This window comes from Lucilia sericata, unplaced genomic scaffold, assembly GCF_015586225.1.
Source record: "Lucilia sericata isolate MDLA Ls3-8-SP2 unplaced genomic scaffold, ASM1558622v1 Contig000627F_arrow, whole genome shotgun sequence".
Classification (NCBI taxonomy): Eukaryota; Metazoa; Arthropoda; class Insecta; order Diptera; family Calliphoridae; genus Lucilia; species Lucilia sericata.
In genome coordinates, this window is record NW_023994633.1 from 93,305 (window position 1) to 107,376 (window position 14,072).

Here is a 14,072-nt window from a genome sequence, read left to right on the forward strand (position 1 = left end):
TTCATCAACAACACCAGTATAGAGATATGTACGTTAGACCGACACAAAAATACGCTTCTCAAACTATTGTATGTACGTTATGACATATGGTGTCACCCAAAATATTTTAGATTTATTTTTGAACGTTTGTGAGCTGGACCGTTTCAAAAATATCGCAAAAAGGGACAGAATATTAAGTTCAAAAACGTTCTTTTTAGTTACTTTTTTATTATTTTTCTGGTTTTCTAAAAGAAAGTATACAATTAGGGTATCATTAAAAATGTTTTTTTTTATGGTGAACAAAAATCGTAAAATTGTGAACATAGAATAGAAATGTTTAAAAAATTGTTTTTTGAAGTCGGTCCTACGAACGGCTAGACTCAAAATAATTTCGAATCATAAAAAGGTAAATTTTGAGAGAGTAACAAAAACCCGATTCTGCTTTTGATAAAGAGCACAGTGATACATTTGGCACGTCAAAAGTAAACGATTTTAATAGTTAACAGTCCATATAATATAGAAAAATAACAAAAATAATAAAATAATATAATTTATTTGTAAAATTCCTGAATACATATTAAAATAAAATTAATAATAAAATAATTTATTTGTAAAATTTCTGAATACATATTAATTTTGAATGCACATCCCAGCAAAAAAATTATTGATGTCATACTTTAAAAACGACATCTTAATCACATCTAAAAATGCGATTATATATTTTTAGCCTTTATAAACCAAGTATATCCTTACCCATTTCGGGTTACTAGTTTCCAGCTAAAAAAAATTGATGTCATACTTTACAAACGACATCTTAATCACATCTAAAAATTCAATTTTATATTTTCGCTTTTATAAATCTAATATTTTCTTACAAATGAAAACCTAGTTAAAGTGAGGAAAGAGATGTAGGAAAGTCACTACAAATAACATTTTCGAAGTACATCAAATTTTCATAGGTTTTCACCGAATTTGGTCTTCGGGTTACTAGTTGTGATGAAAATACCACATCTATTTCCATACTTTTTTGCTGGGTGCACATGATGATCAAATGGTTCGATTAAGGTGAAACATGCATGGTTCAATGCAAAGAATATAAAGAAATTTGGGCTTGTCAGTTGGTACCTAAAGGAGTTGTCATTCGGTATCTAACTCTAAGAATGTATTGGTATAATTTTTGCATAAGTATTGGAGCTCCAACCACTTTCACCACTTTTACTAAACATATGTACATAGTTGCATAAAATCGTACTTACATTTTTTTGGAAAAATATATAACATTTAAATTTCTACTTTCGCATATTTTTAAATTTTTTATTGCAAATTTCATTTTACTTTTTCATTAGACTTGTCGTACGTAAAGTGTGATCGTCTGAAGGGCCCTTTAGTGTAAATTACATTTCTTAAAAAATTATTTAAAAAAATATATGTACCCAACAGAAAATTTATAGCTTACTACATTGATATTGTGTTGCTTATTTTGTATTCGAAAGTGCTTACAAACTTACACACACTCTGGCTTACTTTACACAGGGTATGGCCGCTTCAAAATGACACACTAACTGATATACTTGGTTTGTGATATTGTGTGTAGATTACACTTTTTTTATAATATACTTGTGTGTGGAAAGGTAGCTATTCCTACATTCTTACCGATATACCTAGTAAGTAAAATTGTATCTACAGCACATTTCTAGCTGGAACACAAGTGTATCAAAAAGTATCTACAACAACTTTCTAGGTTAAATACATGTATATGAAGAAGTATCTAAATATGTATATTTTAAAAAAAAATGCTACCCAAATACATGTATCTACAAATTCATTCATAAGTATAAGGCCATTCCAATTATCGCTAGATCATGATCCTAATTTTAAGCAATAAATTTTGCTTAAAATTCATCTAAACATTGAAAAAATGTTGATCCAAAAAATATTTTTCAATAAATGAAAAATTTTTTGTTGGTTAAATTACAGCACACTTGATTTTTTTATATTTTAATTTTCTGTTCTCATATATAATGTTAATCACAAGTACATATATTAAGATGTAATGCAAAAAATTTTATTAAAAATATATCCAGATTTTATATACAAGTAAATCAAATTATAAGTAACACAAAGTAAGGCACACAACATTGGTTACAATTCCGAGTACTCTGAAAATTTTCTGTGGGGTATTTCTAGTTTACAAAAAATAAAACTATTTAGGGCTATTTAACTGAGTACAACTTTGCTAAAATGTGATGTGTGTGAGAAAATATGTAATAATTGAAATTATATTCATATTTCGCGAAAAGTTTTTGAAGTATTGTGAGAGAATCAGACATTCACCTAGGATTGCCAGACGTACTGTTTTCAGCAGTACGCGTACGTTTTTAGTAATTGTACTTTTAACTGCATAACCCTTTTTAGTATTTGTACTTCTTTTTATACTTTTATTGTATTTTACCAAAATTTTATAGGTGTAAGCATGACCATAGACAAATATTCCATAGAACCGCTATTTAAGGACTTCATAGATAATTTGAAAGTAAATTTATTAAGCTCAAAAAGGCAAATTTTACTGTAAGAGATTGAGATGCCTTTGTCATGTATAAAATAATGCGTTTATTAAAAATGCTTTAAAGTTATTAAAATTTTATTTAGAAATCACTGTAATGAAAGTTTTTTTATGAATTTTCGATATAAAAAAAAGAATAAAAATGTGAAGGACATGTTTTAATTGTCTGTAATGCTCCGTCATGTACCTATTCGATAGCTTTATCTAGCCCCGCTGTGGAACGATTTTTAAAAAACTATACTGCCATTCTTATTTTTCGTCGCAGGGTGGCAAATTTCTTGAAAATGAAGTATCTGAGGATATTGGAAGAAAGTAATAATTGATATGTTTTAAATAATAAAAAAATAATAGATTTAAAACACAAATTCGAATAACAGAGAAGAAATTTTAACTTTTTTCTAACAGAGATAGAAAATTTTTTACTGGATATTTTTTCTTTAGAAGTTCACAATAAATGACTAATATTTAAAAATGTAAACAAACGAAACATAACAACCATAACAACCAATGTCAATCTAGCGTTTTTAGAACAATTTAATTAATTTTTTTTAATAAACAATTGTACTTTTTTTATTAAATTGTAGACCCAAGTCCCCTGTCGAAGACCTAACTGGTGAGAATGTATTAGTAGAAGCACTAAAATTAACACAGTTCAAAAAGTACTAAATAGTAAATTATTATTTTTTTTTTGTATTATTAATGGGATTTCAGTTACTTGTGAATGGAAATTTTAATTTAATAATCGCTAAAATTTTATGTTAAAACATATTATAAACACATATTTCTGCACTAATTTAAAAATAAAAAAGTATATTTTCTCGTTTACAATTCGAAAATTTACAACTTTTCTTTCTTCAGTTTCAAATAAATGAAATGTCAAAGAATAAAAATATATACATATATATATGTATATTTTTGTTTTGTTTGTAAAATATAAATTATTTTTGGAGATCTGAGCGTCGCAACAAATAATAAATATTGTGTTTAAGTGATAAGAAAACTAGAAAGTGCTGGTATCCTCAGAATTTCGCGAAGAAATTTTGAAGTTTTGTGAGCGCGTTTAGTTATTTTTGACAACCTCAGTTTCGCCTATATACATATGTATTACTTCAAGCTATATAGCACTGAACAAAGAATATAAAGAAATTGGGGCTTGTCAGTTGGTACGTAAAGGAGTTGTCATTCGGTACCTAACTCTAAGTATGTATTGGTAGAATTTTTGTATTAGTATTGGAGCTCCAACCACTTTCACCACACTTTCCAAACATACATACTTGCATAAAATCGTACATAAAAATTTTAGGAAAAATAAATAACATTTAAATTTCTACATTCGCAGATTTTTTAATTTATTTTGCCCACATCTAATCAGTAAACATTTAATAAATATATTTTTCGGACTTAAAATCTCTTTTTTTGCAAAAAAATAAGTTTATTTTAAATAATTTTTTCATTTTCAATACCAAAATATGCAACTTTGTTTTGTCAATTTTAATTTCAACACTCAAAAATTAATTGTCAAAAAAATTAAAAAAATATTTTTTTAGTTTGTGAAAAATAAAAATATTTCGGATTGTTAAATGCGATAAAATTGTGTAAAAAATTAAAAAATAGTTATGTGTTTGTGAAAAAACGTCGTTCAAGCCCTATTATCCCGGTATTTTCGCGAAAAAGTTTTGAAGTATTGTGAGAGAATTGAGTTCTCACAAGTGTGTTGAATTTACACAGAACTCGTCTGTGAAGAGAAGGAAATGTTATTGTTGTAAAACAATGTCATAGTCCAACTTCTTATTATTCTTTGGCACTGAACATGGTATAAAGAAAACAAGGTAACTCCGTTCTCTCTTAATGAAAAATTTTTTGACGTAAATAAGATTTTTTGATATTTAGTTTTTGTAAACAAATAAATAAAAATGTTGCCACATAGTTTAAAAGGAAAATTATATTTAGGAAATCAGAATTAAAAAATGTGTATTTTTATTTACTACAAAAGTGTAACTGTTGTGAATTGCAAATATAAACGATTATGTTTTTTTATTGTTTTATATTTTTATATAAACTAACACTTTACAACGAACGAATGAATTTGATTAACCATAAATTCGCTGGAATTTCTTCTACCCAATGGTAATTTCTTGGTGGCGTATCATAATGTCCAGTGACACAATGTCCATGGACATTATGACACTTTTAAATAAGAAAAGTTTTGGAAATTTTATTTAGATTTAAAGAAAGGGACACTCATCCCGAAAAGTGTTTCTCCTAAATTTGGTGTATGTTGCATTTTGGATTGGATTAAAAAAGTGTCCTCGTAAGGGGGTTTTAAATTCTAGGGTATTTCGAATACCGGCTTCGCTATATTAAGACATTTTTGATAAATGTACTTTTTTATGTCCTTTTGCTCGTAGACATTGTGACACTTTTGAAATTGTCAACGCCCATGGCATTATGACTTAATTTAGTGTGTCATATCGTCCATGGACATTATGACACGCCACCTAATTTCTTCATTTGGTTTTTAAGGGACTTCAGGACGTGCTTCTGAATTGCTAAAAGGTACTGGTTGATTTACTGGTATTCCTAGATCTTGTCGCCTGTGTGCAATGAAAATCGAAAATAGAATCCACTGGCATATCCGTTTTAAAGTCAGGTCAAAATAAGGATATTTTCCTTTTTGTAAAACGTAGTATGCCACGGGATTAAAAGGGATATTATTAGACTTTACAGTGTTAATAAATGCCCTACCGGACATACACACACACAATATATACGATGGTCCTGAAGAAGTAAAACTATCAAATATCGTGAGCGCTGCTAGATTAGTACGATATAAGATTGATCAGAACATTTTCGCTATTTATTAAACAAAATTATATTCTCTAGAACAAAGACGTCATCAACTTTCTTCTTTGATGGTATGTTGAAACAGTGAGACTGGCCAGCATCTCCCGACACTCAAATTTGGAAGCAACAGACTTTGGTAGATAGTATTATTTATATTTTGTAATCTCACGGATTATTTGTTTTATTTATAATATTTTTTAATTTATGTTTGAAAAAATATTTTTTACATACATTTGAAAAAGAAATATAAAAGTAAACAAAAAACATAGGTTTTTAAGGAAGATATGGTAGCACGATTATAAGCAATAAAATAATAATTCGCCCAAACGTCAGAAGTTTAATATGGCTACAAAAAGAGAGAACGGCTATACCTTTATTTTTTCTACTATGGCACTGAACATCAAGAAGCGAAACGCTGTCAAAAAGTACCTAAGTCTACTGTCAGTCGGTACCTAACTCTATGAATGTATTAGTAGAATTCTCAAGTCAACATAGTTGCAAAATGTCGGATTTAAAAATATTGAAAAAAAATTATTACATTTAAATTTTTATTTTAAAAGATTTCTTTAAATATTTTGCAACATAATTTATTTAAACAACAACACTTTTTCAGTTTTAATTTCAACAACAAAAATTTAATGTCAAAAAAATAAAAAATATTTTTTTCGTTTGTAAAAAATAGATTCTTTTCGGCAAAGAATATAAAGAAATTGGGGCTTGTCAGTTGGTACGTAAAGGAGTTGTCATTCGGTACCTAACTCTAAGTATGTAGTGGTAGAATTTTTGTATTAGTATTGGAGCTCCAACCACTTTCACCACACTTTCCAAACATACATACTTGCATAAAATCGTACATAAAAATTTTAGGAAAAATAAATAACATTTAAATTTCTACATTCTCAGATTTTTTAATTTATTTTGCCCACATCTAATCAGTAAACTTTTAATAAATATATTTTTCGGACTTAAAATCTCTATTTTTGCAAAAAAATAAGTTTATTTTAAATAATTTTTCATTTTCAATACCAAAATATACAACTTTGTTTTGTCAATTTTAATTTCAACACACAAAAATTAATTGTCAAAAAAAATTAAAAAAATATTTTTTTAGTTTGTGAAAAATAAAAACATTTCGGATTGTTAAATGCGATAAAATTGTGTAAAGAAATTAAAAAATAGTTATGTGTTTGTGAAAAAACGTCGTTCAAGTCCTATTATCCAGGTATTTTTGCGAAAAAGTTTTGAAGTATTGTGAGAGAATTGAGTTCTCACAAGTGTGTTGAATTTACACAGAACTCGTCTGTGAAGAGAAGGAAATGTTATTGTTGTAAAACAATGTCATAGTCCAACTTCTTATTATTCTTTGCTTTTCGGGCTATTAAATGTATTTAAATTGTGCAAAAAAATAATAAAATATAACTTTAAGTGATCAAAAATACTTTAAAGTGCTATAAGTCACGAATTTTCGCTTCAAAGTTTTGAAGTTTTGAGAGAGAGTGACATTTTTACATGTGTGTTGGAGTTTGTTGAGGCCATATAGTAGGGATATAGGCGAAACTGGAGGGGTTGTCAAACAAAACTTGTTATTCTCTTCACACAGACGGGTTCTGAGAGAATAAAACACACTTGAGAGAACTAAACGCACTCACAAAACTTAAAATTTTCTTCGCGAAATTGCGAGGATATTAGCACTTAATAGTTTTTCTTATCACTTAAACTTAATATTTATTATTTTTTTGCACACTTTTATTGTATTTAAAACTCCGAAAATAATTTATATTTTACAAACGAAAAAAAAAATATTTTTAATTCTTTGGCATTTCATTTTAATTAAAACTGAAAAAAAAAGTTGGAAATTTTTGTATTGAAAATGAAAAAAGTATTTCACATACTTTTTTTCTTTTTCCATTAGTGAGGAAAAAAATAACAAAAAGACGTGTTTATAATATGTTTTAAGATGAAATATCTTCTGAAAAAAAAAATAATTAACTAATATTTTCATTTACTAGTATATGAAATGCCAGTAACGTATCAAAAATACATTTATTATTTGGTACCTTTTGAACAACTGTGTTTATTTTTGTGCTTCTACTAATACATTCTCACCAGTTAGGTTTTTGACATCGGACTTAGGTCTTTGACAATTCCTTTCGCATATATGCTACTATATGGTTGAGGCTTTGTCTGGGGGTCTTAATTAAGAGACTAAAAGTCGCCATTGTTTGATACTTTTCCAGACCTTCAAACATTGCGCATGGAAAACTGTTCGGTAGAAACATTTGAAAAACCTCAGTTCAAGGGTGCTAGCAATTTAAAGAGTTTGTTTTTAGGACAAAACTTGCTAAAGAATATACCGAAGAATATATTTTTGGGAGCTGATAATTTAAACACGCTGTTTATAAATGACAACAAACAAACTTTGATTGGAAAACAATCAGTTGGACATATTGTCGTCGGGAATTTTTGCACATATGTATGACAAATTTAATCGATTTAAATTTAGCTGGAAATCTGTTGAAACTTTTCCAAAGGAATATTTTTGAGAAAAATGTCAGCTTAAAACGAATTAGTCTATCAAGGAATGGAGTGAAGAATGTCTTACATCATTTCAAATAGCCAAGACACTTGAATGCTTCTTTCGACACTTGAAAAATGTGTTTAGTCCAGCGGACATCGCACTGTATTGAACATTAAAACTACAACTTCACTGTTCGGACAACTCTTAAGAATCTTCAGAATGGAATCATAAAGGGCGTCGAAGCTTGAACTTCTGTAAAGAAACCCGAAGTGCAAATAGTGTACCCTGACTTAACCCAGAGACAGTCAAATTCGGTGTCATACCTGCCTGGTGGTTGCTGCCATTAGACACAACTTCATTGCGGATGTATATAGCAATGCCCCGATGGGAGTTAAAAAGCGATAGGACAGGTATGTAAAAGATAAGATGCCTTCTAAGAGGCCTTTTTTTAGCAAACACAAGAACTACGTCTCCAATTCCTTAGTTAGGAATTGTCATTGCGAGCAAGGCCTTACTCGCTCGCTTCTACTTACATGGCTTCTAAAGGGGTTTTTATTATAGCCCTATTGAAAGGCTTTCTTATAAAGGTCTTCTAAAAGGTTTTTAATTATAGTCTTATTAAAAGGCTTTCCGGCAAAGGCCTTCTAAACGGTTTTTAATTATAGGCATATTAAAAGGCTTTAAGATAAAGGCCTCCTAAATGATATTAAAGTAGGGATGGTAAAAGGCCCTCTAAAGAAGGGATGATAAAAGGAAGCCTAAAGTAGGAATGATAAAATGAATTCCGAAGTAGGGATGTTTGAAGGTGACCTATTGAAGATCTATTGGAAGCCCTTCTGATAAAAGATCATCTTCTAAAGATAGATTAAAATAAAAAAATCATTCCTGTATGTCATTTATTAAATATGTAATAAAAAAATTATAAACTATTTGAATTAAATAACTTTTTCATCCAAGTTTGTGAATTTGTTCCCTTAATATAACCTCCGTTTTCTTCAGAAAATCCTATAATAACATTAGGACAAATGCTTTTATAGAACAATAATCGTCTTTTGAAGTATCTGGAGACCATAACAAGTAGTAGGGTGCTTAGATTTTCAGATTTTAATACGTTAAGTAATTCATTAACACTTCTTCTAGTAGGACGAAAATCGTGATACCATTTTAATAATTTTTGAACCAATGTCTTTTTTATTAGAAATTAAGTCGACATCACTTTGTGTATCACGATTTTCGTCATCTTCGAAATTAAATATCTCATTTGAACATTTTTTATGGAAAAAATTCAAATTTTAAAAAATTCCCCAATATTCTTCATACAAATTTTTTACGTTAACGAAAGTTATGTTTTATAAAATGGGGGGGTAAAACTCATGTTTTCACGAAAATTAGGTAAATAAAAATTATATTTCAATTTAGGTGAGAAACATATTAAACTCTGTTATCTGAATCTGGTTTAATTTTTAAATTCCTTGTTTTGTTTTAAAGTTATTTAAAAAATAATAAAATATCATTAAGCATTCAAAGCCATTTTTCTCGAAACGACTGTTTTTGGGTTATGCCGGTCTTGTAGTAAACAAGCGATATGTATGTATGTATGTATGTATGTATGTATGTATGTATGTATGTATGTATGTATGTATGTATGTATGTATGTATGTATGTATGTATGTATGTATGTATGTATGTATGTATGTATGTATGTATGTATGTATGTATGTATGTATGTATGTATGTATGTATGTATGTATGTATGTATGTATGTATGTATGTATGTAGGTGAGAAACATATTAAACTCTGTTATCTGAATCTGGTTTAATTTTTAAATTCCTTGTTTTGTTTTAAAGTTATTTAAAAAATAATAAAATATCATTAAGCATTCAAAGCCATTTTTCTCGAAACGACTGTTTTTGGGTTATGCCGGTCTTGTAGTAAACAAGCGATATGTATGTATGTATGTATGTATGTATGTATGTATGTATGTATGTATGTATGTATGTATGTATGTATGTATGTATGTATGTATGTATGTATGTATGTATGTATGTATGTATGTATGTATGTATGTATGTATGTATGTATGTATGTATGTATGTATGTATGTATGTATGTATGTATGTATGTATGTATGTATGTATGTATGTATGTATGTATGTATGTATGTATGTATGTATATACATAGAAGACAAAGAGGAAATCAATGAAACTAAAAGTTAGGTTAAACAATAAAAATATAAACAAATGAATTACTGTACGATCGTTAAAGAAGCTGTAAAAATGTACTAAATTAAATTAGATCGAGTGATCACAACGGATACTTATGTACATATGAATGTAATTATAAACAAATCAGGGAATCAGCGCTATAACGTTTCAAAAAACAAGGGTGAATTATAAATACATGTATCATAACTACGTATTAAAACATAAGCCGAGAAGATTTAAAATATATTTTTAATAGGGGATTTTTCATATTCAGCATGAAATGTGAATGGCGTTGTCTTTTATGTGGAAATTGTATTAAACGAAATTTTAGTTGAAAAGAAGGGATCATAGAAAGCACATCATAGACGCGGTTTGCCGCAGTCTAATATGCCTTATTAAGGCACAAGAAATTTTCAAACCGATTTTTTTAAACAACAAAAAATGAGTCTGTTAAAATTATCGATGGGACTATTTTTAGTCCTTTTGGTAAATGAAGTTCGCTGTGGACAATTGCGAAGGATATGGATGCAAGATCATTGTCAAAATGGAGTTTGCAGTGGAATTGAGATTGGACGAAACGATTACGTTATAATGTCTCAAGAGCCCTTTGAAAAGCAAACAATGCTCACTTTCGTCAATTCATCAATTAGGAAAATACCACACCTAATGTTTGATACTTTTCCAGACCTTCAAATATTGCGCATGGAAAACTGTTCGGTAGAAACATTTGAAAAACCTCAGTTCGAAGGTGCTAGCAATTTAATGAGTTTGTTTTTGGGACAAAACTTGCTAAAGGATATACCGAAGAATATATTTTTGGGAGCTGATAATTTAAACACGCTGTTTATAAATAACAACCAATTAAAAATATTAAATAATCAAAGTTTCAATGCTTTAAAAGAATTAAAAAAACTTTCATTGGAAAACAATCAGTTAGACATATTGCCGTCGGGAATTTTTGCACATATGAACAATTTATTCGATTTAAATTTAGCTGGAAATCTGTTGGAACTTTTCCCAAGGAATATTTTTGAGAAAAATGTCAACTTAAAACGAATTAGTCTAGCAAGGAATCGGTTTAAAGTTTTTGAATCAGATTTATTTAAAACTCAAACTCATCTGTCGTTTTTGGATCTTTCTGGGAATATATTGCAGGATTTGACACTAAATTTACCAATTTTAGATTCTGTTGTAGTCAATAATTGCGATTTACGTAAGTTGAATGTTTATGGCATCGTCAAAGAGCTAGAATTGCGTAATAACTCCTTAAGAGAAATCCCTCATATTCCAAATGCTCTTAACCTCACAAGTTTGGATTTATCATTGAATCCGTTGGGTAGTTTACAAGGTCATCCTTTCAGGAGATACACCAACTTGTTGCGGTTAAACTTAAGTAGTACCAACATGCACGAGATCAGTGAAGGTGTATTTAAAAAACAAGCTCAATTAAAGTTACTAGATATATCATCTAATTCCCTATTCAATTTGAAATTTATCGTATTCGATAATTTGAAAAACTTGCAATATTTTCACTTTCAGCAGAATAATTGGAATTGTGATTTTTTACAACTGCTAATGAATTCATTCGTTAAAAAACTCAATATATCTTTTATGGAAGACTCAGTTGCTCCTGAACTAGTAGATGACTACGTAGATGGAATTGCGTGTTGGTATGAATATAATAATAAAAATCCTAAGAAGTGTGACGATGGTTCTGATGCAGCCCTGGAGTTGGCGATAGTTCGGAACGATATTAAGCAAATGATGGATACAATGGAAAAAAAATTTGTCAAAGTCTATCGGTTATTAGAAGAAATGAAAATACGATTATAAATATGAAAAATATGATATTCATAAGTTGAAAGAATCCATGTCAATGCCGGCAGCAGTTGAATTTGTCATTTGCAATTTCAATAAAATTAATCACAGACTCTTTGCAGTCCAAATTATGACTTGAAGAAAATTCAAAAAAGAAAACAAATTTCAAAAAGTGTATGTAGATAACTTTCTATAAATCGATTTACCTTTTCAGTTTGATTGGCGCATATGCTAGCTTTACAATATCATATATTTTTGTTTCAAAGTGTGTATCTCGAAAACAAAAATTCTTTAAAAATCGCATCGAAGTCTTTCAATTTTACAAAAACTTTTGTTAACAGTATGTACAATATAGAAAAGATAAATTCAGTATAGTATAATAATTAGTTTTCATATTTGGAAAGATTGACCAATGTAAAGTATTAAACGAATCGAATATTTGAGAATATATAAAACACTATTTACGATATCTAAATTAGATATAATAGAGAGTGTTAATAGTTCTAATAGAACTTTTGTGTTTTTGGGGCATAAATAATTAAAATCATAATAAATGTATGTACCTAATTACTAATATAAATATATATGTTTTTTTTTTTTGTTATTATTGACTACTTCTAATGATAAAAAAGTTGTTTCTTAAAAACAAATGTTTATCATTTTATCAATACAAACTTTATATTTCGAAATTTAATTTGTTTGTTTCCATAAAAACTAAACATTATCTTATATATTTTTACATATGCAATTTTTTACATAAACTTGGTAATTACTATCTAATTTTAATATATATATATATATATATATATATATATATATATATATATATATATATATATATATATATATTATTATATCAATATAATAAATTCTATTTAAGAATTTAATTGTAAAAAGTTTTCTTGTTCATTAAATTTGAAAACTTTATCTGTGCAGTTTATTGAAATTGGAAATATCAAATGTAAAATCATTGTTTCGGTTTTGGGATGGGATCATCTAAATATCAATAAAAAAGTATAAACTTATTTTAATCACTTTAATCAGTTATATTACTCACATTTTATCCTTCTATTTATTATATCACATCCTCATTTCATAAAACTAATTATTTTTAAATGAAATATGTTGTATTAAGAATACTTCACATTTTTTATATTTAAATTTAATTCAACAATAATGAGGATATTATTATATTACATATTTAGTTTATAATTCAGGAATATTTAATATTAAGGACCGTACAATATAAGCATATTATATGCAACTTAATGTTAGTCTAATAAAAAACCTTTGTATGAAACGTATAATATAAAATAAACTTATTCTATTTTTAGTGATTCATTTCGGACTTTTGTATATTAAAGTACATACTTTTTAATGTTGTAAATTCTAAAAAATTCTTCTCAATTTTTTTTGTATGTACTAGATTATTTTTGTAACCTCAATGAGCTGGTTTAATCAACCAGCGAAATGTGCACATTATTCCAAAGTAATACATATTATTTTATTCAAAATTTAACTATAATTAAAATGTGATGCAAATGTGAAGAAAAATAAAATACAGGAGTTCTCATATACCAATTCCATTTCGTTATAGTCCATAGAGTACGAATATATTATTAGTTTTCCCCTATCACTTCGTTAATTTGCTTTTTAAGACCAAAAAATGTGAAAAGAGCCATTTTGAAATTTTAATTTTGAAAAATACAAATTCATAAATCCAAATTATATTTACTTCTTTTAGCTGCAAAACCGCCATTTATGCACTAAAATTATATTAGCTTATACAGTGTATTTTCAGATAAGGATGAAATTTCAGCCTTCAAAGATAGCTTTTTTTGAAATAAAATAAATGCAAAATAAATCCAGTGATTAAAAAAGCCCATATTATGTTTTTAAGTTGAGTATTTTAAATATATTCGAAAAGTACCTGACTATTCTCTATATTAGTTTTTTATTCAATCAGCAGTACGCCCCCTACAACGCGTACAACATTTGAGAATTCTAGTTGCTATATTTTTCCAGATGTAAAAATTTAATTCATATGCGAGGTACCATGTCCTATTGCTATCCCCAAATTGTTCACATGTATTTCAGTGTTGCTCGTGCAAAATTTGAGGATTCTAGATATAATAGTTTCCAGA

At 27.9% G+C, this 14,072-nt stretch overlaps 2 protein-coding genes across 5 annotated transcripts in view; both read left to right on the forward strand.

Annotated features, from left to right (window-relative positions):
- Positions 1-14,072, forward strand: part of LOC119606835 (furin-like protease 1) — a 96,831-nt gene that overhangs the window by 40,020 nt on the left and 42,739 nt on the right. The window lies entirely within an intron of this gene.
- Positions 10,446-12,688, forward strand: LOC119606836 (leucine-rich repeat-containing protein 15). Its single transcript, XM_037960480.1, has one exon. It carries the CDS (start codon positions 10,552-10,554, stop codon positions 11,941-11,943), a length of 1,392 nt encoding a protein of 463 aa, XP_037816408.1. The 5' UTR covers positions 10,446-10,551; the 3' UTR covers positions 11,944-12,688.